The sequence below is a fragment of the Synchiropus splendidus genome, chromosome 3, assembly GCF_027744825.2.
Source record: "Synchiropus splendidus isolate RoL2022-P1 chromosome 3, RoL_Sspl_1.0, whole genome shotgun sequence".
NCBI lineage: Eukaryota > Metazoa > Chordata > Actinopteri > Syngnathiformes > Callionymidae > Synchiropus > Synchiropus splendidus.
Window position 1 is genome coordinate 13,446,398 of NC_071336.1, and position 25,625 is coordinate 13,472,022.

At 41.0% G+C, this 25,625-nt stretch overlaps 1 protein-coding gene across 1 annotated transcript in view; it reads left to right on the forward strand.

Moving 5' to 3' along the window:
- The window catches only part of tnfsf10l (TNF superfamily member 10, like), a 53,139-nt gene that overhangs the window by 19,309 nt on the left and 8,205 nt on the right, over positions 1–25,625 (forward strand). The window contains exon 2 of the mRNA XM_053860019.1: positions 1,479–1,628. Within this exon, the coding sequence (XP_053715994.1) occupies positions 1,479–1,628 (150 nt within the window). The remainder of the gene's footprint in view (positions 1–1,478; positions 1,629–25,625) is intronic.

Genomic DNA, 25,625 nt, shown 5'->3' on the forward strand with positions numbered 1-25,625 from the left:
ATTTAAAAATTCTAAAAGAAAAGAAACTAAAGCAAACACTGAACTTAACTCTTTCCAAAATGAAAACAGAAATAGACTGGCAAAGCCATTCTTAAAAAACTAATTCAGACTAACTGAATTTGTAAGACAAACAAAATAAAAACTAAAGCTAGTGAAATATTTGAAACTACAATAACCTTGGTCAGTGACCGACATAGTTGCCTTCATTGAATTCCCATCTATGAAAGAGCCAAGAAGCTCAAAACATGAAGAACCAACAATATTCTCTCCTGCTTTTTGAGTCCACGAAGTCGAAGGGAATCATAATAAACCTCTCAAATTCAAAAACATATTTGAATGTTTGTGCAATGTGCAGCTGCTCCTCCGAGTGCAGGTTTGATATGATGAAATCTTTAATCTTTTCAAAAGGTTTCTCACATACTATCAGGTTTGAGTTTGTTGTTGCTGCAGCAGTCTTGTTTCAAAGTCATGCGGGCTGCCTCTTATGAAAACAAAGAGGAGGAGGAGGCGAAAGAGTGTAGCGCTGTAATCTCTTTCTCCTCATCTGAGCTTGTTAACAGTCATTAGTGGAGCCTTCAGACCGTGACGTTCGCAGCCTCCCTCAAGAGCACTGGTGCGCACACTCCAGTCTGAGAGCAGAGAGCCACTGTTCGGTTCCCAAAGATGCCTGGAGTGACCTGTGCCACCTAAAATGATGAGTAAACATGTATTGTTTTGGTAGGAAGCCCATGAGGAGCAGGAGGTGAGACAAAGGGGAAATCAAGCATTTGAGAGGCTGAGTGATCCTAACTCACGTGGAGGCGAAATTGTTGCGAACTGTGCTTGGAAAGGTGACTGGTGTCAGTCTGAGTGGGATTCTATTTGAAATTTTTACGTTATAACAAAAAGACGAGTCAACATTTGGGATATCTGTTGCAATATTCCTCAGTTTTCTGGATAGTGTTTGTCTTTTCATCATGAATTTAATAAATAACATGACACTGGATTTTTGTGATCTGAGTAAAGTTGTTTGAACAAATTAGGTAATTTTTATTAGTACATTTATTGCAATAGAGCAATAAATGCATTAACAGTATATGTGGTGGGAGTGCAAGTTTCCAAGTCAAAAATAAATAAATAAATAAACAAGTTTGCAAAAGTAAGCCGTAAACAATCCACCCAGTCTTGATGTGTCTGAATGAACTTACTCCAATGCTACCTTAAACTGAACCTTTGAACTTAAACTTAAACAAATAAAAGACATGTTTTTGATCTACATAAATTCAGAAAATCCATGCTTTAAGTAGTCATTAATATATATTGTTGAATTGTTAGTTTACTTTTATTATAAGCGCTGGTCAATGCCATTGAAATGTCATACCATCTTCTACTCTTTATTTCTTCCACTAGATCAAAACAGCAGCACCACAGCATTTATCTACTGATGTCTTTCTATTGTTGATTGTGTTTTAAATCTGCACTGTCTTTGTGTGTCTCAGGTGCGTAGTCAAGGCGTGACAGAGGAGCTAAAGTGTCTCAGTTTACTGAATCATCTGGACACTAACCAGCACATTCCAGACCAGTTGGCCGTGCTCTTCGGAGAACCCTGCATCAAACTGGCTGAAAGCATCAAAGAGTACATCTCCAAGGTAAATCTTTTTGTCAGGATCCACTCGGGCGGCACACTGGTGGAGCCATGCTGTAAGTGCTGCAGCTTCACACGAGAAGGCACCGGGTTCCAACATACTTCCAGTTTTCCTTGTTGAATGACAAAAAAATATTCAGCAATAGCAAGTCGTCTGGTGGCGTAAAGTGTAAACCCAAAAATCTAGGCTTTATATGGATTAAGATTTTATGACTATTGTCTTCACAATGAATGCCGTCAGTTAATAGAAATATTAATATCGGCAGTATAGATGAGGTTGATTTTGAGTTCATGAACTCTTTCCTCCTGTGTAAGAATAGCAACTCTGTCATGTGTGTGATCCATAGTGGGGTGCCAAAGTCAACAAATAACAAAGAATGTGTTCTAAACTGAACAAGAAATGAATAATATATAACAGCATTACATTGATATTGAGTAGTCATACCATTTGCACATATGAATAGGATATCTGAAAACTATTTCCAGCTCTATATATGCTGACACGGTTTCTTTGGTTGTGTGTTGTAAGGTGACAGCCTGTGAAGAGTTTCTCATGACTGCAAAATAGTTGAATGACAAAAAAGGTTCCAAACTGGTTGCACCAGCATCAGCCCCAGGCTTTGATTGGAAGTCTTATGTCAGCAGTGTCAGCTAGAAATGTCATCAGACCAGTGTTATCTAATACTAAAATTAAACATGAAGATAAAGTTGAGTTTTTGTTTCTGTGAAGTTGTTGAGTCTAACCAGGACAGTCAGCCGTAAACACACCGTCAATCTCTGCTGTCAGAACAAAAAACAAGGCGCTGATTCAGAGCAACCAGGAAGTGGACTTTTGTTAAAGGAAAGAATGAAGAAACATGGCAAATGTTGCATCGGCCACATTCTTTTAAATTAGATTTTTTAATGAAATTATTGTCAAGAGCTACACAGTATAACAAAGATTCCTTTAAAAAATAGTTTTCTCCTTTCAGTTTAATGTGTGACTTTTTCAAGAATTATTCTCCTCTCTGCTCCTTCTCGGTCCCTCAAACCATATTGAAAATGGGAGAGTTTTCAGTTTGATGTGGGACTGAAATAAACATCTTTTCTTCATGTCATGGTTTTAATACTCACATATAAAGGGATGAATTGAGCTACAAAAAGAGGATGTCACAGAGGAGATAAGTCAAGGTGGTGTCGGAAGTGGGATTGTCTGTAAACTTCTCTGGTGTTTTTTTGCTTTGGTGAATCAAAGATAATGTTAGAAGAAGGGCTATGTTAATGAAGGACAGCTAGGACAGGTGTAGAACTATGGCAGATAGCTGCGAAGCTGGCTCTTTGTTGTAGATGTCTATGTGCAGGATTTGACCTGAGATAATCTGGGATTCAGTCTCGGTCTGTCTCCTGTACTCAACTGAATAAACTGTGTTTTGGCTCCTGCCGAGTGGAGTCAGTGAGATGGAACCAGCCCATGTGTGTTGCGGCTGTTAATGTTGTAAGACTGCTCAAGTAAACCTGCACATGAACACACAGCTTGGAAGTTTCAATTACGTTTCGAATATCAACACATTTCATCTGTAATGTCAAACTGAGCCCTGTATCCCGCCTCATGGGGTCAGTTTATCTTGTGGTGGTGATGTTAGAGCAGTTTGGGCTCGTAAATTTTTTGTCGTGGAACTTATCCTTAACTCACAGTCAAAGGCACGAGACGCAGTGCAGGCTCATAAATATGCAACCACATTACTGCTTTGGATGCATGCCTTCGGTGGTCAACAGGACCACTGAGTCACACGAGAGCCAGACTCTCCTGTTGAATCAGCATGAAATTACTGCCACTCCAAGGGTTTCGCTTCCTGAAAACAGAACTTGTGTCTCTGCTTCACACCCACATACGCATCATTCATCGCCACAGGGACTTTTTAATCCACATGTTTGAACATTTACGGCACCATTATCAGTCTCCTCACACACACATTCATTGTTGCGTCTCGCGTCAACTTCTTTTACTTTTCCCCCCTCCACTCCTTCTCTGCTCCACGAGTACGATATAATCTGCGTGCAGCTCCACGCCGCTGCGCTCGCCACTGAACAAGAACAGGAATGTCTCGTTTTTTTTCTTTCTTTGGTGGAAGTGATTAACGCAGGAAATGCATGCTCTCGCCACTGACAGGACTTTAAACATTCTGAACATTCACACATGGCAACTTTGTTATTCAGACAGAAGCCTATAAAATTTGGATCACAGCTAAAATGCGTCATGGTTTTATTATTTTCTTTTTTACCTCGTAAACCAAAAATCTCATGTGTTCCTGCATGAAAGAACGTGAAGGGAAAATGAAGGTCATGTAGTTTTTTGTTGCTTTTTAATTAACATATGTGTATTACAGATGAGCCTTTTCCAGGCCTTTTAATGCAGTTTGTTATCTGTATTTTTTATGTCCAATCTCCTTCATATAGATTCTATTTTTTATTATTAATTGCTTAACAACTCCAAAAATTACCATTGTTCAGGTGATTGTGATCTCAGTTTGTTTAAATAATGTGGGTAAACAATGTCAGTGACAAATACTGAAAAATACTGAAGTATTCTACAACCCAAACTGATGGCAAAATTAGAATGTTCTCTGACCTGCTGCTCTTTCCCAAGTTTACACACTGTACAGTACCAGTGTTGTTTCAGTAACTGATAAGCCAAACTTCTCGGTTATTTTATCTCTTTCGCAGCAGATATGTTAAGCCTCCTGTCATGAAAGGTCTACTGGGTCCACTTCAAACTTACATTCCATAGCTGGTTCCTTACGCTGGCCCCACGCTCTATTTTGGGGTCTGATTCTCCCCTTCTGACAATTGTAGGTTTTTCTACGACTCCAAGTGCGAGTGCGCTTTTTCACGACTGTACACAAGTGAATACTTGTTGAATGCAGAAGATCTACTTCACACTGACCACTTTTTTTTCTGACTTACTTGTTGTTACAAGTGTGATGACTGAGGGGAAGGCCCAACATCTCTGCTAGTTGCTCCTTCCCCAATTTAGCGTATGTTAGAATAATAGTAATAGAGTAGAAATAGAGTTTTTGTTGTCAATGAAGGGCTGGCACGAAGAAATTGGCGGTAGTGATGGGCATGTGAGGCTTCATGAAACAGTGACCTCCTTTGATGTGCCCACGAGATGGCACTCTCTGCTGTAAAATCTTTGTGTTTGAACAGCCATTTTTAAACCAAGAGTGCCACCTACTGAGCTCTTAAAATGAGGACAATGTTTCATGAAGCCCCATCAGCCCATCACTAGCCTTCTCCAGTTCTGAAACACACTTCATGATAATAGTAGGTTACTTGTCATGAACCAAGCGCATCAGCGGTAAACAGATTCCCTGAGTGTCCTCACACAAAAAGGTGAGATTGAAATTCTTGCATCAGTCGGTCACGACTGATTTTTTTGTGAAACAGTATAATGTGAATGGGATTTTTTATTAACAATATAATCCCTGCGCTCACAACAATCACGAACTAGTGAGGCTGATTCAATGGCATTGTTTTTAACAATCCAAGATTTGCTTGGCCAGAGTTTGGTTTTTTTTTTTTTTCAAAAGCATTCTTGGCTTTGAGTTCAGAAAATGAGTGGAAAACTAATAAAACTACAAGAGCGGTGTTTGGCACAGGTCTGGTTACGGTTTATCTCATTGTTGACTTCATTTGAGCGTCTCCCCTTTAGGGCACAAACGCCAAGACTCTGAGCATGTAAATACTCAAGTTGCTCATAGTGTGAATCTCCTGCCATGACAGTGAAGCGGGATAAAAAGTATTTATGTGGAAATGAAACTGAAAATGTGAATTCATGTGTAGTTTTAGCTAAATTGATTATTGCATCATGTTCACTCATTTGTGCTTCACCTTTAAGGAATACAAGTTGGGAAGTCAGGAACATTCATTGTCTGTAACTGTGTTTTAATCGGGAATACAAATTTGATTTCACCCACTATCTCAAATATCTGCGTTCAAATACATAAGTAGTTAAATATTAAGTATTGTTTTTTTCTACTGATGCAGCAAAAAAAATATACAATTTTATATGTATTCATTTTATTATTCATAAAACCAAGGGTGTGATGAATAATATTGTAGCAAATCAATAAAACTTTACAGTACAGTATTTAAGTACTGTTTAAGTACTGCCCTGTGACCCACAAAGGGAAAAAAGCAAAGAAAACCCAAACAATGAAAAATGTTGATGAAATAGCGTTGAGATAAAATCCATCAAATCCGGCTTGGAAAGAACAGCTAAAAATGTTACCATTTTGTTTCTAATCCAAAAAAAAAAGATTTATATTTTCCTACAAATGTGCGAAAATCTGTTACAAATCTGAACCTTGTTGAATGTAACTATTTTCAACACTTCTAAGGCTCATATTGAAAGCATTCCTGCAGGTCTCAGCCATATGGCGAAAATTGAATCTGGCGGACGGGTACGAAAGACGTGATAAATGTTTAACAGTCGGAGGAGGACGAGTGAAGCATAAAGAACTGTTGTCCTGACGCAGCTATAGTGTTTGTCTCTTCAATTAATGGATCACAATGTGGAAAACAGTCAGATTTAACCCAGATGAATGTTCTACATGATCCTCCTAAACTGAAACACAGGGCTGTCATAGTGCTGCTGGCCTTGATGTGGTCAAGACGTTTACCGTCACATAGATTTTAACATTCAAAAACAGCCAGGTTGTGTCTCTGGGAGGTTTGGGAGGTGGAGATATTTTAGTTAGGCAATACACATGCAACAAGTTCCTAATGTGAGGTACAGTTCCTGACGAAAGTGTCTCCCTTGAATCAACATTCCTTCACTGCTCCTCAGCGGGCAGGACAGGGACCATGTAGCTTCTCTGGTGGGGAGGACGCTGATTTACTTGAAATAGAAGAGCTACAGGGAAGGTTTTAATGGAGCTTTTGAAGATACTGAGTGTAAGAATGGGACACAACTTAAACTACAGGATTTGAAATGTGCGGATGAGGCTTCTGGTCACGGTTCGGCGTCTTAAAAGTCACGACCGGTCATCCCAAAAGGGATTTCATGTAGTGAAGATGCAAGATATTTTTGTCAATAATTTTGTTCTAAATATGTCAAAATCCTCTTTTCTACTTTTGCCTTCTCACTGCAGTAAACTCAAATTCCACTCGTGTTCTGTGTTTTATTGCTACAACGCAAGGCTGGATTACGATTGGGTGCCTCTGGTCTCATTCTATCTAAAGCTAATAAACTGTATGTTTACCTGAGCTCAGACCACACAAAGACTTTTACTGCTGCAGCACTGGGTGTTTAAGCCAAAGCCCAAGTCCAGTACGTGTTTGCGAACAAACGTGTTTTGTGCGTGTTATATATGCCTGGTGTCGATACCTGAAGTGGGGCAGCACGTACAGTATGAGGTCCTTAAAACCTCTGTGCACAGTTTCGTGGCTGCAGTCAATGAAAAACGACGCCACTTATTTCAGAGAATAAGGAGCATTATCATTGATGAGATAAGTGCTATGTACAAATAAGATCCAGAGGATAAAGAGAAGTGCAGGAAGTTGGTAAAGCTTTGGTTTCCTGAGGCTTCAGCCTCACATACGGTACTTATGGTTTCTAATCTCTAACCTATTTGGATGACTGTCAGATGTGTGCAGTGGTTTGGTCTGTATCATTTTTAATGCTCAGGTTGAAATCCATAAAAGAGGAACCGTGCTAACAGATGCGGAACTCGAATATAGAGTTGGGCAAGCTTTGGAATTTTGTTCAAGTCCTGAGTGAAATGGATACTAGGCCGTCCACCCCCCCCCCCCTTCTTTGGGTTTGTAGGGTCTACACCTGCTGATACAATTGACAAATAAATCTGTTCACTTCCACTTTCTCTGATGGAGCCCGGCTGCCTTGTGAGGTCAGTTTACTGGACTCAGATGTCAGCTCATGGGACTGTGGTGATTTGGCTAATGTTTAGTCTTGTATCAGTGCCCCACAGGAGCATAGTAATTGAAGGTTAGCGACAGTATTGCCTTGAAGCCAAACTGGGCACACAGAGTCTTAAATCAGCTGACTAACTGCAAAATAATACTCACATGTTCAAAACTCAAACTCACTCCTATTTCTTTGATTCTTCACCGTGGCTTTGAGACATTAAATATATTTTGAAATTTGAGAATAATTTAACCTAAAATATGTCCTCTGGTTGAAAGTACTGCCAACTGTTGTCCACTGGATTTGGAATGATATATTAAATAGTGGGTGCATGTCAAACTCATGTGAACTATGGGTATTCTTAAGCACAGTTCAGGTTGTGAAATAAATAGATCAGCTGGTTTAAGCTAACTGTAGATGAAAATGAGATTTTTCTTTTCAGTATTTTGACTATGTTAAAACCAATTTTACAAACACATTAAATGCTGCCTGTTCCTGAAGAATGGAATATTGTCTGCAGGAAAGTGTCTTAGCTGGTGAAACAAACGGGCCAACAAAGTTTACCACCGAAACTGCCCTGTATAACCCGTCTGCCATTGCAGGTGATGCTGCTGCTGATCTCTTGTCTTTTATTGAGAAGGGTTGAGATGATTTGTCGCGTTTTATGGATGTTGCCACTGTAAAAACACCAGACCTCCGTCATGGGAAACTGCCATATGAAAACAAGCTTGATAGAAAATGTTTATCACGCGACTTAAGGATGGCAAAGGTTTTGGATGGATCAGAGAAAGTTAGATCTAAAAGTCTTCATGTCCTTGTGAGATCCATACTATTTTTTCTTGCTTGCAACCGTCTAGCAAGATGACATCAAGAACCAGAGACTGAACACCTTGCTGATGTCAGCTCATTGGCTTTGGGAAGAAAAAAATGCAAATATTTGTCCGACTGAAATGTTTTGATGTTGCTGCACAGAGCCGCCGAGCTATTGCAATTTCAACCTTCAGGATCGAGCAGCACCTAGTAAACCCAGTCATAAATTTAGATCCAGTGCTGAGTCAAAGTTGACTTGACGCGGGACATTTGCTCACCCACAGCCTGAGTGTTTACAACCAGGTGAGTCAAGTGATAAGTGAAAATGAGCTTTTAAACTAATCCCTTCCCTCTCAGGGATCAAGACATCCAGATGCTTTTCCACCATATGTGGTGTGCGTGTGCAAAAATAAAATGTATCATCACGACATTTAACAAAGCTCATGTCTGACGAGTTGCTTATCGTCTTTCTTTTTTTCTTTATTTTCCCGGGGGAGCACTTTAGGAGAGTCTTGGCAGCTTGTCACTGGACACATAGACAGCCATCTGTTACAGAGCGCTGTTAATTCTTACACAGTTTTGTTTTTCTCTGAATTCATGTTCTTTGTTAGTGTTTATAGCTGTTCATTCCCAGCCGTCAATTCAGTCCATCAAATATAACTATAGCAGACTCTGAAGCATCTGTATGTTAGAGAAGATTCAACTAGCTGTTTTTGCTTAAAAATAAATAAATATACACGTGAAACATTACTAGTAGTTTGCACAAATACAACAGGACCAGCTGAGTGCACTTCCGAACAATAACTGTCGATCATAACAAGGTGTCAAAAATAATTACTAGCAAATATTCGAAGATGAAGTGCTCTAAGTGATTTGTCGGAAGTTTCCGTCACAAAACTTGAGGTACCGTTTAAAGGAGATACTAGAGTGCTGATTGGCTGAATTTCTGCGCCATGTGACCGCCTCATCACTGTCATTGGCTGAGCTGCTGTCCTGAAGGGGCATTTCCAGTGCCCCACAAGCAGTAGGTAATGAGCAGGATGCTGTTTCCCACAAAATAGGATGAGTTATATTTTGTAGGTTACATTGGGGAGTTGGACTCCTTCTTCCAATGAGGCTGCAGCACGAGCCACTAGCATGCTGTCCCTGAAATGTTAGTGATGAAAGGGTTGCCAAGAGAAGATTGGAAGATTTCACTTTAAACTTTAAACTGGTTTCATCATGATGATGAGACACATTTCCACATGATCCATAGCAATTTTGTTTGTCACAAGGACACGCAAACATTCAACGGAAACATTAAACTTTGACCAAAATGGGGGGCGGACATCGTCTACTTACTGAAAGAGACCAGATGTTATGGAAGCAAGGGCACGATAAAGATCAGAGGCCCATTAGTCTTCAATTTTTAAAAGACCAGTCTGGCGTAAGTCAATATGAGGAAACATTTGTTTGTGGCGCTGCCGATCAATGTCTCCATCACAGTCCAGATGTTGTATTTAGAGGCCAAGATGTGGATATTTTATTTGATGATAAATGGTTCCTTTGTGGGTTTTTAAAAACAGTGCCACAGTGTTTTTTTCTGACGTTTTAATGTGTTTCATCTGTACGGACCGGCTTGGAATCGCACAATAGATGTTTTTGAATCACTGGCCTACTGCTGATAAACACAAGGCAGTGAGGAATAGAACAGTAGCAGAGTCAATTTCATTTCCTGTTGGCAAAGTTATTTTAAAAATATTTCTTATTTTTTTGGATCAAAGCAACTGACAATGATAAGATTTTTCCATGGCTGCGGTTTCGGATATCTGAAGTACAACTCAATTGGTCGTGCATTTGGGCCATTTCAGTCCATCAAAAGAAAGCCAAGTCACATATTCTCACTTTGCCGATGGTCAGATTCATTATTATTTGTTCATTGATTACAAAAAATATGTTTTCAAACGTGGGGAAAAGTCCCTTACCATGCAACTTAGGCAGCCCAAATGCCTCAGTTCTTTGAAGAGCTGCTTGCTTTTTAAAGATAAAACGTTTTATAGTGCCCCCCACCCTCAGTGATGTCAAACCATCTGCTTTGCGTCATTCAAAATCCAAAAATTCCCCACAATGTTACTTTCATACAGTGCACGTATTGTCCAAACTTTTGTTCAGACAATGACGCACGTAGCAAGTAACAAAGAGTGCCAGATAAACTAGAGTCCAAGCTAGAAATGGCTGCTCAGAGCTTGTGCGTTCATATGATTTTAAGTGAAAACATTTTAACTTTTCATGCTGCTCATGAAATGGATGTGATGACAGAAAGGCGGAGTGGATGTCAGCTGTGCACCCGACAGACATCTTGTGAGATCACAAACAGTGCGATGTTCTTGAGAACTATTTAACACCTAATGCATGACGTAGATGCCGAACTAAGGCCAGTTTCAAGACACATCATTAAAAGTCGTGAGGAAGGGTTCCACAAAAAATGCTCCTTTCATAGAGTTTGAATCACGAAAGCGGATGAAGAGCTTCCTTTTTTTGGCACGCAGCACCATTCTCCCATGGAGACGTTGTCGATCCAGATTTTTGTTTAAGAAACTCTGCCTTCTTGGAGGTTCATGGCCGTGGTAAAGGAGACCATAGAATGATTGATGGCGAGGCAATTGTGGATGCAAGTCATAGGTTAAAGTGGAGGAGAGTGAGTGAATGGCTGCAGCTGTCCCTCAAAAAAGGCCAAAAAAGGAAGAAAATCACTGAACCTGCTGAGTGGACTGTGTCTCTATATGTAGCTCTTATGTATGTAGCAGATATTTATACTGCACAGCTAAGAATCTTGCTCAGTCACAACTACCCCAGTCAGCAACTGTCTCCATCTCCACCTCAAACATTACATTATCCCCCAACAAATATATGCACGTAACGTAGTGCAATATCAAGTGGGATTTACTACAACACCACGGGCATGTGGCGCTCTGAAGTGAGTGAGGATGAAATCATTCAATCTCAGCAACTTGCTTGAGAGGAAAGGAACAAACACGTCTTCAAGCTGGCACGGCCTTATCTTCTTCTGCGCTATTCAAAAGCAAATGTCAGTCACTTACATGTTGTGTACACGCACATAAACTGGCAGGGCGGAGGGGTCGCGGTGTTGTTAGTGATTTTCAGCTGATACACAAACACAAAAGACCTCTGTGTCTGGCCTTTCCATTCATCCAGCAGAGCAATTCCTGTTTGGCAACCCCCGAGTAATTGTCCCTATCCTCTGTGTCCACGACCCGACCAGTTTTACACTTCTTTAGCTTCTTGTTGCACTGCTGAAGGGCACTTCGCTAGTCACTTGAAATGGATTAAAACGCTTGCCTGAAACGAATCATCTTGGACTTTCCAAAAGGCATAATGGTGGACTTGTTCTTCGGTCAATGGGATTTATGTTGATTCTGACTTTATACACACATATATTGAGGAATTCCATCTGCCCCATTGAAGTGTAAACAACTGTAACCCCGCTGTCAGATTTTGTTTTCCAAGTTGAAGACGAATGATGACGTATTGAATCCAGTTTTGCGTAGAACAGGAGAAACACTAGCATGTATTTTTATCCCCTTAAATTTAACTTCATCTTAATCTTTGATCTTAGTTGGTTCAGCAGTTCAAATATGCAACACAGAATACCGATGTTTTGGTGTTTCTTGCATGGAGAGTGGTGAGGCTTCATGAAACGAGCAGAGCTATCTGTCTTTCCATCCATCCATCTAGCTTAAAGCGGCATTGTGTAGTTTAAGAATATTTGTTTTTGGCGGCGCTGCTGGTAAAAGAGTGTCATGGCAAACTGTCGTAAAGCTCCCCAGTCCCCGCCCTCCCATCCCACCTTTATTTGTTCATGAGCAAGGACCACGGTGAAACAGTGAAATCATAATCATAATAATAATCACAATACACACGACACTGCCTTGCATACGCTTGCGAAGAGAGCTTCAGAAACATCTATCATTCAACATCAGGAACTAACTCCGTCATCCAGCCGGTGAAGCCTGGAGCAGCTGCAACACCAACCTCAGATGATAAAACAGAGTTTTGACGAGACATTACAGAACGCCATTCACAAATTCACAAATAAAAGAATCCATAGCATAGCGTCATAAAGACGAAGGTGCAGTTATTTTTCCTTGTCAACTTTATTGCATCACGAGCGTGTTTCAATAAGTAACATATGAACAACGGACAAAACGTGAGCATCAAAACATCTGCCACTCTCATGACTCTCATTGTCGGCTCACCCAGAGAAAGTTAGGTCTATAGCCTTGAAGTGTACAGCCATAGAGCCAGAAGCTGTGATGAACCTCCCGTCAAAGTAACAGCTTCTTCCCCTCAGCCATCAGACTGTTAAATTCGTGATCAGCTGTTCTTATTTTATTTTATTTTATTTATTGACAGCACTTTATTTTGAAGCACTTCCCTAGTTGGTGGGACCTGCACTGACTGTGGCAATAAGTTCTATTCTGATTCTGATTCTGAATAGCGGTCCACTATAAAGCCTACCATCACTGAAAACATGAAAATTATATAGTTGTGTCCAAATCTGACTTATTGTTGCTTTAAGTTTGAGTTGTTCTGTGGTGAGCAGGAGCAATGCATCCTCTCTGCTCCTCCCATTTTTCTTTTTTTTCCTTTTTTTTTTGTTCCATTCCACCTCCTAAGCTACGATTAAGCAGAGACTGAAGCAGTGATACTTGTGTTGCTTTCACTACAGATCTTTCACTTTAATTGGCTCGTGATGCGACAATCACCATGGGATACAAATAAAAGTGGGATAAATGGGATAAAAAAATAAAAGTTGATGATTAAATCGCTTCAGTTGGACTCTGCCAAGGACTTTCAAATAAGTCCCATCAAATACCCTATAATTCACGCCAACCCTCTCGACCACAATTAGATAACTGAACCCTGAACACTGATTTAATTCATGTTTTGCAGATGTAGCCATGTAACAAAATACCAGTAGCCATTTGGTATTTGTTCTGCCGACTTCATTGTGTTTGGTGAGGGGCATGAATTCAACGTGGAGCTCATGAACCCTAATATGGTTGTAAGTCAGATGTAGCTGTCGGCTAACTGTCGGGCCTCAAGTATACATATTTGCACAGGGAACATTTACAGACCAAACATTGTTCCCCCACTGATAAAATCTGTGGCTCCTGAGTTTAGTGATTAACTCTGTCAGAGGGAAATGTCTCTCCTCTAGCTGAAGGGTGGCATTTATTCTGGCCTTGGAAGCGTGTCACTTTCTTGCCTGTGTCACGACCTTGTCATCTTCATTGAAGATGTTGTCGTGGATTAATCAAGTCTTTTTCTAATGTTGAATTCATAGTCACTTTTATCCCGATTTCTCTGAGACCTCGAGTTGTTGAGTCTGATGTCCTCCTATGAACCCAAGGCTGGACTGGTTATCCTGTTTCCAGACAGTGCCTTGAAATGAATGTCCAAATACTCCGGAGTATAAGAGTGGAAAATAGAAATTTTATTTTTTTGTCACTTATCTGATCATCATCATCTAATCTGGATTTGTTTTTTATCTCAAAATGTATCATGGGGAATTGGTGTCCACTAGTGTTTATAAAATTATTTAAAATCATTCATTCATTTTGATATTTAAAAAAGAAAAGTTAAAAAAAATAAATAAATAAAATGTTTTAAAACGCTCTTAATGAAAACGGATATGCTATATATATATATATATATATATATATATATATATATATATATATATTGGTCAGTTTGACTGCAATTGCACATTTGTTTCACATCATTTTCTGTCATCATGGGTGACATAGGTCACACTGCATGGCTGACAAAGTCATCACACCTGGGTTTGGCAGTAAATTCGGATTTTCTTCAAATGTCAGTTACAGGTGTTTGTTGTTTCTCTTTGTCAATAACGGATTGATCGTATTCAACGAATGAATGAGAGCCGGGAGGAGGTGAAAAAATGCCGAAATACTCCGATTTAAACGTTATGTTAGAGTTTTGTAAACGATTGTTTAATGTTTGGAACTTATCTGCATTTTCCGCCTGTCGTCTGCGTCTGATATCCCATCAATCACAGATATAACCACTAACAGATATAACCACAAAACCCATGGTGGCTCAGCTACGGCCGCAAAAGGGTTGAGAATCGGCAAATTTCGATGATATTCACAAAATTACTGGGAGAAAACATCCATTTCATAGAAAAACCAGTGTGATGACACTACGACAAGGGCATTATACAGACATTAACCATCGGAAATGTATTTATCCTGCTGAGAAAACCAGGGCGTCCAATTTTTCATATTTCTCAGTTCAGACATCCCCTAGCTAAAAGCCTCTGATGTGGTTTATTTTGCTGCTGGTCCATTATTGTGTTGTGCTAAAGTTGCTATGTGTGGCTGCTGATAAAGTGGCTATTGTGCAAAACCTTCATGACCTACTTAACTCAATGATGTATACTTGAATTCTATTCAACAGCCGCTTAACTGGGTCAATATGTTGACGCAATTCGTCCAGTGTGATTCACTAAAACATGTCTGACCTGTGGGTGCGAAATAAAGCATGTGCTAGCTGGAAGTGCGTCTTGTTCAAAGGTGTGTCTCAGCCAGAATGGGGAGGTCAAAGTCACAAAAGCATGAAGATGGTTAACAGAAGTCAAATCACTGTGTTGACTAGAAGAGATTATTGTTAGAGCCGGGAACTGCCCTCACGTGACTGTGGTTCCACGTTTCCTGATAGTGGTTTCGAGAAAGTGAAAGCAAAGTAGTTGAGCAAATGCTTATGCATGCAGAAAGGTTACTGGTGTGGTGTGAAGGTTTCGGTGAGATGCATGAGAGTAGACCGCCTTCTGAGGAACAGATCATTCGGACTAGTTACTATCGGAGCCGAAAACCCGTAAACACGAAGTTATATCGCAAATATAACCCGGTTATTTACTGACTGTTTGCACTAAGAGCGATCGTCGGCGTGAAAGCGGCACATCTTGAAGCGTTCTGTTTTAATCACAGCTCATTTTATTGTCGTGTTGTGTTTTGCGTGATAAGTCTCAGGATAATTGGTGTCTCCGCTAACCGGTCACACTCGGCTATCATTCACTTTGTGATCTGTGTGACTGTGTTCTATCCCTTCTCATGATCCCGATCAGCATTTGGTCACATTCAGCCCTTTCTGACCAAACAATGGTTTCCTGTCCTTCATCTGCAGCCACACATGGTAAGACATGGTAATTGTGCTTCATGAGATCTCGGCTCACATGCAGGCATTATTTGTCGTTGCCGCCATTGTCTCTCTCATGACGTACTCTGAATGGTATTCCTATTGATTTAAGTATTTGCTCTCCTGAAACTAGGCACTACAGAGAGAAAGAAACACAAGACAGAGGCAGTAAATCGAACCCACCTCTGGCCTACTTTCACGCTGTTTGTGTCTTCAGCAGTAAAACCCATGTGGCGCAGGAGATTAAGGCAGACAGACACAAAGATAAAGACGTTAAGTTGAAGGAGTTGACGTTCTGTTCACCTGCGTGCTATAGCACATCCTGAAGGCTGCTGGCTGTTTATGTCTAAAGATGTGTGGAACAATGCAGTGGAAAAGAGAAAGGCGAGAATAAAGAGATGCGTATGAGGTCAGATCAAGATCTCCTTATCAAAGTCTTCGAAACCTTGGACGTCGATCAGAAACACTCGGGTTTATGTATCAACAGACACATGACCACATGCTTACGCGGAACTCAAGTTTGATTTCAATCTCCAGATTCTCATGTGTCGGACAAACTACTTCCTTGAAGCATGGGAAAAGCAGGAGTTGACAGCATCCATATCCAAACTTTCATCGCTGCGTTTCAACAATAAACCACTAATGGATAACTGGTGTTTGTTCACTGGAACCTGAAACCCCATCACATGGTCAAATACTGGCCACAATTGTGGTCGCCTGTCATGAACAAATACTGCGTTGCGTACAGCAAAATGTCCTTGTCAGGAGACATGTGTACACATCAGCTATCATCACACCTTGACCATGTTTGATTGGTGTCTTCAAATGTACAATGATACCATGGTTGGTCGATAACTGAACCCATGAGACCACGTGGAAACAGATGTGAGACACATTACTGACTTGTTGGAATAGAAAAAACTGTGGGCCTACGGAGGTGCAGGCAGTTTTGGACTGATGGGGCTTCATGAAACAATGCCCTAATTTTCAGAGCCCACAAGATGGCGCCATCTGTTACAAATCGTGTTTTTAAACAGCAATTTCAATAAAACGCCTCATCCTTTTTAAACCAAGGGCGCCACTTAAGTAAAATGGTTCTGAAAATGAAGACACTCTTTAATGATGCCTCATAAGCCCATCGCTATTTTTGACGATAAAAAAATGGAAGCTGGGTGACTAAAACTCAAACTACCAACCGCACTCCACCTTACTGATGGTGTCACCAGTCACCACGATTCTAACTTTATATTGAGGGGCTATATATCATTAACTGCTTTTGATGCAAAAAAAATAACAGTACGTCACCGTTTTAAAAAACTTTCTTGACTTTTTTAGAATTTCTGATCGGAAACAGTTCAGTCTTAGGTCCCCACTGGCTGGTTAAAGATCAGGAACAAGTACATGAGAAGGACAGCTCCTGGAGATGCTTCACAAAGGTTAGCCAGCCCACATGTCACATGGAGGTTGTTGAGATGGAGCCACCAGCAGACATGGGGTTAGGAAAACAACCATTGAGGATAATAGAAGGATGATAAAAATAGGTTGAGGTGGAGGAAGCTGAATTGCTGTGGTCCATGCTGCCTAATGCAGAGAAAGGCATCGTCTGATATAAGGGCTGGAGAGTTTGTCTATGCATTGTTTATATACTCGTTGCCTTTTTGGAGAAAGGATACAGTGCAATACAGAGCAAGCGAATACTTGAGCAGTGCAATACTCACTATGAGCAAAGCATAGAAATGAAGAGGCCTTACACACAACACAAATGCAGTGTCATTTTTAATCTACATATCACACTACTACATGTTACTAATAAAAATACATAGGTGATTTCCATGATACAAATTAATAAATACATGAATTAGTTAATAAAAAAAGGAAACTAACTGCTTTGAAAACAAGCTGTTGTCTAAGGGGGATTTTTAAAATAAAATAATACATAATGATAAAGATATTTGATGAACACAATTTTAGTGTCATAATGGAAAAGTCATAAATGAGGCATAGATATTATATTCTTGTCCGTCCCTCTCATGTGTTTGTTATGCTGTGCGGAATCACAGCTAATCCAGCATTAACAGAAATAAGGTGGGCACAGTGATGTCAAGCTAAATGAAGTCCATGTTTCCAAACTCTCAAAAATGCGAGCGTTCACCTGCTATATGAGATATAAGCAGTTGTTCAAGCACTTAACAGACGCCGGCATGTGAGCTTAATATAATATGAGCGTTGTTATTCCATCTCACCTCGTATCTCCACCACTCCATCTGTGATTCAGACCAGCCTGTGAGATGCAAGGCCGAACAATATTTTTCCCTCTATACACAGATTTGTGCAGCTGGTTAGAGGATTCAAATGGCAAACCTTTTTTTCTTTTTTTTTTTTTTTGTGAAAATGCCTTACTTTCCCATTTCATGAGGCCTCAAACCACAATTAGAGGAGCGATGGAATGTAACTTAAATGGTTTCAGTTATGTCACCCAGTCTAGATAATAGACTTTGTTTGAGGAGCCTAGACCCTGTTCAAGACGTAATTGGAACATCACGGCCCGTAAATGCCTTGCATAGTCAGGAAATCATATCATTTGGTAGAATTCAACTCTGTATTACACAAGCTAGCGATCGGCCAAGATGCGTCTAGGATTTCTCTTCTTAAAAAGGCCAGCAGTATCATACACAGAACGTTTCAAAGCATTTTTCCTTCTTAAAGATAAAGTTTTATTCTTATTTAATACGTCTAATGAAAGGAAGCATTTTAGTACCGCAATAACAATGAATTCATCGTCGACAACCTCCGACCATTATGAGACTCACATTCAGCAAACTTTGTTCTCATCTGCTTCTGCTATTGATTTCCCTGGTTTTCGTCATCCTCTTCTCATCGCGGACAGTTTTACTTGCTGGCTTTTACCGGCCGATTGTTCCAATCTGGATTATTTTTATATTCAGCTTTGCATTCCTGAGATCAAAAGGGCTTTGATTTAAAAAATAATCATCAGAATGGGTCGATGAAACACAGCGCGAGGGAGAAGATGTGAAAACAAGAACAGAGAAGCTCGACATTAAGTGACAAAAAAATTGGCATTATTTATTTGCCATGTAAAAAAAAAAACAGAAATGAAAATAAAAATGCTTGTGGCATGGAGGTCATATCTGTGTCAACGGACGAGATGTGAGTGAGATCCTTAGGACAACAACAGAACGAGAGCCTGCCTGAGCAACCTGACATGTTTATAGTTTTGTGTCAGCCTCTGAAAGGGGTGGTGATAATATCTCCAATAACATCAACACTGTGGGTTTTTTTTTTTTGCTTTGAGAGGGTATTTTTTGTCAAATCAGCCGCCTTAACTATGTGCTTTGGGAAAACCCTACATATGAATAATAATAACAGTAATTATTATTATTATTACTATTATTATAGCAGGACAGAAGATGGCTTTTAACTCCAGACCGATTTGGCTGTGTTGCCGGGTCTCAATGGTCTGATGGGACACATACTTTTGGAATCATTTCCTTCAGGGACCAACTCAAGGTTGTCTGGAGCAGTTTTCACACTGACTTCATCCTTTGATACCGAAACACAGTTGATGTCAGTGGCGCGCTGGTTTTTACAAAGAAGAAAGCAGTGAAACCGTGCCATTTTAAAGTGCTCCTTTAAACACTAAAATAAACGAACATTAAAATGTCTTCATGGCAGTTTGTTCTCGTGATTAATGGCATATTCTTGTGCCGGAGCGCTGATGCTTTTGTTTGTGGTGCCGCTGCTCGCCGGAGCTACGTGACCAGAAGGAACAGGGAGGCTAATATTAAAAACCCATTGTGTGCATTCCTGTCTGTGGCAAGCTCAGTGCGAGCCTGGATTCAAACAAAGTCTGAGTCACTTATTAAGCGTCCGCCCGAGCTCGAGGAGCAACCCCAGCCTTCAGTCACACACACCCTCTTGACAACACACCAACACATGAGCGTTCTCATTTCAGGGGTCACCACTGTGACTTGCTCTTCCTGGAGGTCTCACCCCAAACATTGGTCGGCTTAAACACAATTTTTCATGAGCAAGCGTACTTCTGTGTACGTCTGTTTGTGTTGGGTGGTGAGCTTTTACTTGGCTTTTTATTGAACTAGACCAAAGCACAAGTCGACTATTGCAATGAAAACAAATAAACAGATTTTTTCAGTTTTTATTATAAACAGATGACAATTTTGCCGAACACACACGCACCTACACACACTTGCAGCCGGTCCAGGCCTGCCGGGGTCGGGCAGCTTATTAAAGTATTGGGTTGCAGCTACTGCTAATCTGCAGAAGAAACACTCCTTCATGCGCATACTTGTCTCCCTTTCCCCGCTCAATCCGCTCTTTCAGGTTTTCTTCTTGACTGTTCCTGTCATAGTTTCTGTGTGTGTGCGTGCGTGCGTGTGACTTTAATCCTCATTCATCTTCTTCTCTTGTTTCAATAATTGCTGGTCATCATTCCCTCTGTGGTTTTTCTCTTCCTTCTCCACAACAACCTCACCAGCCACCAATCCTTCTCACTCAGACTGGCAAAGATGTGAGTTACGTTTGCTTCAAAGTCTGTACTTTTGGTGTGTGTTGCACCGTGGCCTTCCTCCTCACCATCCCGGGCGTCAAGCGCACATGCTCATAAAGTTTTAGAGTCCTGGAGTATTCATGTCCTTCCTCAGCTACATACCATGACTTCACGTGGCTGGCGCCTTCTAGAAACAAAAATCTGGCCGTCCCCTCATCAGGCACCACTTTCACTGTTGCATTGAGAGGCTGCAAAAGTGGGGACAATTGAGTTTGTATTTACCATTGATCTCATCTTTTCTACTGCTTCCTGTGGTCATCATGTTCATGTAACCTGCACAGGATCTTACGGTCAATGATGCACTGAGTTTTTAATCTTCGCATACTATTGTCTTGAAAGACGAAGAGTATATTTGGCTGTGAGAGAGGATGATGGATTATTTGTGTTTCAAGACGGCACAGATGTAGTCTCCCTTAGAAGCACTGTGGGCTGCTGCAAACGTTTGTCAATTTGACCAACATGACTTGCCACATTGCTGGCTTTTTGGGAGACCACTCACGCTCAAAGGTTGGACCTGGATCTGAACTTTGATGTCCGTCAGAATGAGGACGTGTAAACTGAGGGAGGAAGACAATGCGACACATATACGACATAGACGTCTCAAGCGATGCGGCCGACGTAATACTTAGAAAATACAAACATTAAAATGCTTATTTTGAAGCGAGTTTTTTTTTTTTTTTTTGGTTAAAGTCTCATTAAGCCATCTGTAGCAACACAGAGCAGGTGTTGAGGTGAGAATTTAATGAAGGGAGTTTTATCATCCGAGCTGTTTTCGTAGCTTTTCTGCATTTTGCATCTCCATCTATTGCCATTTGGTATCATTCTAAAGATTTCTGACTGAAAAAGGTTCATGAGCCGGCTTCTACTGTGAACTCAAGATCCGATTTTTTGGCTTGGTGATGTTGGGAGTCCCACAGCTCAATAATGCTGAAAGTATCGGGGCGTCACGTTGACTCGACACAGTGGGAGAGCCGCTGAGGTTTGACACATCAGAGCCTGTGGGCTGATTTGTGGAAGACAAAAGTGGTCTGAGAAAGAAACCATTTGGACGTCAGTAGTAAAACCACATGTGACAACTGTTCACACGCTTGTTCAGAACAAATTCGACTTGTGTCCAGACGGCTCTTCCAGCTCCTAGTTTTAAGAGGGTTGTCAGCCTCTGCTAATGAGTGTGGTTTGCACGTAGTTTGAGCCGTATCCAAATGTACTTTACTTGTGGAGTGTTTTATTCATGCTGCGCTACATTGGCAGTCTGAACCTTTCTTAGCTGAAGCCCTGTTCTCTTCAAAGCTCTTAGGAGACATTATACATGCACAGAGTTGCTCTTTTTTCCTGAATTTTAGTCCTTGGTGACACAGCAGTGGAGGTTAAGTGACTTGCAGACCAGGGGTCAAATGTCCCACCTGGAGATGTGTCCTTCTTGGGCAAGACTTGGGGTGCAGAACTGCTCTCGACAGCTTTTGCATTTTCGTGATGATATCAGTTTTGACTTTGGATTTTTGCAAGGAATGAAAAGTGTGTTTACACCTGGATCAAACTGACTCCAGATCATAGATTGTATTTTATCTTCATATTTATTAAAGGTATGTTGTCACGTGACCGATGGTTACTTATCATTTTAAGCAAAATTGCACGCTGTTACTTGGTATTTTTTACTTGTGAGTGGTGGTCTGCCTTCTGGGGTCCAGGGTGTCCCCTGCCTCCCCTCATAAGTAGTTGGAAAGGCTCCAGCCCTGCATTGTTTTTAAGTTCAAAGATTAAAAACAACATTCAACTTCAGATGTACAGAATTTTTGAAACCTAATAAACTTATTAAATGTTTTCACATAATCTTATTAGTAAGAATGGAAAGTTGACAAGGCGAGTCGAATGGGTCAAAGTGAAGCTGCAGTTCAGTGAAACACAGGCTCTCGCAGATATTTTCTGCAGATGATGTGGACTTTAAAATGTTACCTGTATAGAATGTTGTTTTGGGGGGTTAATGCAAGCCATTCAAACTACATTAGTTTTTATTATTTTTGTATTATTTAGATTTTCTTCCTGGTTGCAAACCAAACCTCCCAGTGCTACGTTGCACAGCCTTTAATAATATAACAGAATTACTATTAAAGTGAACACTGTGTGGCTTTGTCTGAAGGTTTTCGTGGAAGCCTGAATTCCAAATACACAAAAGGGTAATACGTCTTTAAGCTGCCAGTGTCGGGAAGTGATCCATGACTCTTTCTGTGGCCCTACATGCTCAGGAACGCTGTTGTCTGTCCCGAGGGCTTTTCCAGGTACTCAGAGGTTAAAAGGAAGCAAGATAAATATTCCTCTCAGACGCCTTTTAGTGGGCAGCAGCATTCGCTTCCTTTCAACTGAAGGAGCTGGACGGGGCTGTAAAGTCAAATTAGTCGTTTTTAGGGGATTCCACAGAAAACATCTGCTCTCTGCCTGGAACATCAGAAGAAATATTCAGATGGTTCCGTGTCAACCGATATGATTGATTATGATGGATCGCTGAAGACAGCTCATCAATTATTTTGTCGAGATGGAATCCCAGTAATGTTTTCATTGTATCCGTTCTCTCCTTAATTCCTGCAAATGTCAGCGTGCACACGCCGATGGTTACATTTGGAGCAAAGATAAGGGGCTGCGGAGATTGACAACTGATACAGAGGAAATCCTGCAGAATCACATTCCAACTCCTGGAGTTACCTGCAAGACTGGTGAAGAGAGACACACACTAATGAGAGGAAATTGGAGCCGGTCAAGTGATGGTGTTCTCAAAGTGTTCCTCAACGTGGGAAAAGAGTGAAACTAAATGTATGCTCATAGATGCAGCTGTACTGAGTGTGCAAGAAGAAGGGCCAACATGTCTTAATGCCAGCTGACAGACAGGAAGAGACAGCCCAAATAGGTGACCTGGCCAAAGGAGCTTCTTGGAAGAGCCGGAGCTCACAGCTGCTGTAACTAAACACCAGCCCTTTGAGGTACTCGACGGTTGTAAAATACTTTTTTATGGGGTGTTTTTCATGTTGCAACAAAGGCGCAAAAGCGTGCTCAATTTAATTAATAAAAGTTTTGCGTGTTACAGAGACACAAGGTTAAAGTCTTGCTGGTGTGGATGTTGCTGAATGACCCTTTTGGATAAAAGCTTTGGCTGAACGACGTGGTTCATTCACGTGTTGAAAAGTCTTTACCCTCAAACTCGTCTTCACCACATAAATAAGAATGATGTCACTAACTTTTTAATTGTTCTATTCCAGTTTGCTGCTCCCAAACTGATTTCTTTCCTGCCTGTTCTCATGCGTTCGATTTTTGGGGTTTGCTAGCGTCCACCTACAGTTGCAGCCAGGACAAGAATTGAGGCAAAAAAAAAAATCAACTCTCTGTAACTAGTCTTTATCTGAAGGAAATATTGTGTTTATCCACGTGCCGCCAACATGTTTAGATGAGACTTCTCATTAAGGAAGGGACTGCCTTTGCTCTTTGTTGTGGTCCTCCGGACATCTGGAGCTGCTTTCCTCCCTCCAGAAGAGGCCATTTGCAGTCATTTGCACTTGTCCACCGAGGAGGAAGAGTGCACACAATCCATCCCGGCTAACATGAAGACTCAATTTTTATCAATGTGTGTTCAATCTGGACTTCAGCGGAGGGTCAATGTCAGGGAGATGTCTCCCCTAAACTGTTCACCAAACTGCGCAAAAGACTAAAGATCTCAACACAGAACAGATGTAAACATGTAATGTGAAAACGTCTCGTTCCGAATCGCTTCTGAGACTTCACAGCCAGCACCTGGTCGGCCGCTAAAAGCTTCCACCGCTGTGCGGCACATAAATTAAGCGTGTAACCTCGACCGCTGTTCTCACTCCAGAGGCTTCCAAAAGTTTCCCTTGTGAGCTGTCAGCCGTTAAAACCTGTTATATTGGAAACATGCTGCTCTGTATTACCCATGACAGAAGCATGGACGCCCTCATTGGAGATGTGAGTTTTTATTCTCTCACACACACAGAAAACACCTGAAATATTTATTCATTTGGTTTGTTCATCTTGTTTAAGCGCAGCCACATGTTGCGATGAACATCGGAACACTTCGCAACTGTGAGCGGGCTGGTTAGTTGCGGTGGTTCGCTCTGTACTTTACCTCCTCAGCTGCAGACTATTCCAACAAAATCTGTGTTTACATTTATCCTCCCAATGACTCTTAAGAACACACAGTCGGCCTCAGAGCGATCATGTTCAATTTATAGGTCGGCCTGAACAGTCAGGGCTGGAGGCCTGCTGCCAAAAATAACACTGTAGTTAGAGGTGTTCAGCACTGAGGTGGCAGGTTAGTGATTTTATGGCATTTCAACAAACCAGTCAGAGGGATTTATTCCAGTCTTGGCTTGAATCCGTTGCCACAGAGGACGAACGCACCGTCAGTTTCGTTTGTTGCTTCATGGCACCTAATGGTGAAGCGAAACTGTTGTCGAGGTTTATGACACTGCTTCCTACTCATGTCCCTATACCAATGGGTAAACAGAGCGATGTGGTCTTTGGACTTGATAAAAACTTTTATTGCTTGGACTCCCTGCACACTGTCACATTAAATGAGGCCCAGTCACGTTGAGAAATTTGTTTGGGTCACGTTGCCATTTTATCTGAGGCTCTCTTGCTCTGTTCTTTGACAAATTCTAAAATTTTGTCCACAGCTTTGTGAAATGGTGTCTCACAAGATCGGTTTCTTGATGTTTCTTTCCTAAAGACCAGGTACAGCGCTCTATTGCACAATATCCCCAAGTCGAGAAAAGTCAACAATTTCACTGAAATTGTTTGGACAAAGAGCTGTTGGTGGAGTTCCAGCTGCATCCACAACTCCGTGAAATATTCATCTCTCATCATAGTGCGGAACAAGTTGTTCTTGTATGCTTATGCGTGGTGTCTCGCAAAAGTGAGTTTCAGAAGGCTGCTGCCACCTCCTGTCCTACTGAGGTCTCAACGTCATTTCAAGTATCGAATTATATTAATGCAATAGTGCAAGGCATTACCATGGGGTAAAGAGAAAATCACATTGCGGGTGTAAAGTGATGCAGTGGAGGTCTGCACTCTCTTGGGTGCCTTTGTTCAGTAGTGTACTTTTAACATCACTCACTGTAAATATTGGGGCAAATATAGTAGCTGACCACCACATAAAGTATGGGCAGTCAACACACTGTTCCACTGCCTTCAGTTGAGATAAAGTAGTGTCAGTCAATTGGACTTGAACATCACAATTTTTTTTCAATATTTTGTTTGTGTTTTGTGTTATTTGTTCTATGTTTTAAAGTTCTTTTTTTTAATTTTGTCTTTTTTTTTGTCCGGGGAAACAGGGGATATGGGCAGTATGGGGTGGCCTGCACTCATGGTGGCTGCATGCTTCATAACTACAAGTGTAACGCCACCTCTCCTTGCCTGAGTCAGAGGTGACCTCACATTAACTGCACTGACCTATTATTATGTATGTTATTTCCACCTTT